Source organism: Eimeria mitis, genomic scaffold, assembly GCF_000499745.2.
Source record: "Eimeria mitis Houghton genomic scaffold, Emh_scaff167, whole genome shotgun sequence".
NCBI lineage: Eukaryota > Apicomplexa > Conoidasida > Eucoccidiorida > Eimeriidae > Eimeria > Eimeria mitis.
The window spans coordinates 23,756-24,315 of NW_013569985.1; the positions used below are offsets into that span (position 1 = coordinate 23,756).

Below are 560 nucleotides of genomic sequence, written 5' to 3' on the forward strand. Positions count from 1 at the left end.
GGGCTGCATGCAGGGGTGTTTGCACTCTTGCTGCTGCTGCTGCTGCTGTTGCTGCTGCTGCTGCTGTTGCTGCTGCAGCAGCAGCAGCGGGTTGATGGGCTCCCCTGTCTCTGCATGCAGCAGCAGCAGCGAGCAGCACTCCACTGCAGCAGCAAAATCCCAAGGATACAACACTATCACATTTATACCAGCAGCAGCAGAACCTGCTGCTGCTGCTGCTGCTGTATCTGCTGCTGCTGCTGCTGCTGTATCTGCTGTTGCTGCATCCGCTGCGTCTGCTGCTGGATCTGCTGCTGCTGCTGCTGCTGCTGAATCTGCTTCTGCTGCTGCTGCTGCTGCTGCCGTTGCAGGTTCCTCCCTGTTGTGACTTGCGTCTTGGCTATCAGGGCTCCTGCTGCTGTTGCTGCTGCTGCTGCTGTTGCTGCTGTTGCTGCTGCTGCTGTTGTTGCTGCTGCTGTTTTCCTCACTGCTATTACAGTTATCCCTCTTATTGCTGCTGCTGCTGCTGCCCCCCCTGCTGCTGCTGCTGCTGCTGCCCCCCCTGCTGCTGCTGCTGCTGC

At 58.9% G+C, this 560-nt stretch overlaps 1 protein-coding gene across 1 annotated transcript in view; it reads right to left on the reverse strand.

Moving 5' to 3' along the window:
- Positions 1–560, reverse strand: part of EMH_0001570 (uncharacterized protein) — a gene marked incomplete at both ends in the record, with an annotated part of 7,806 nt that overhangs the window by 6,073 nt on the left and 1,173 nt on the right. Inside the window, one exon of the mRNA XM_013495626.1 lies at positions 1–558. Coding sequence (XP_013351080.1) covers positions 1–558 — 558 coding nt within the window. The remainder of the gene's footprint in view (positions 559–560) is intronic.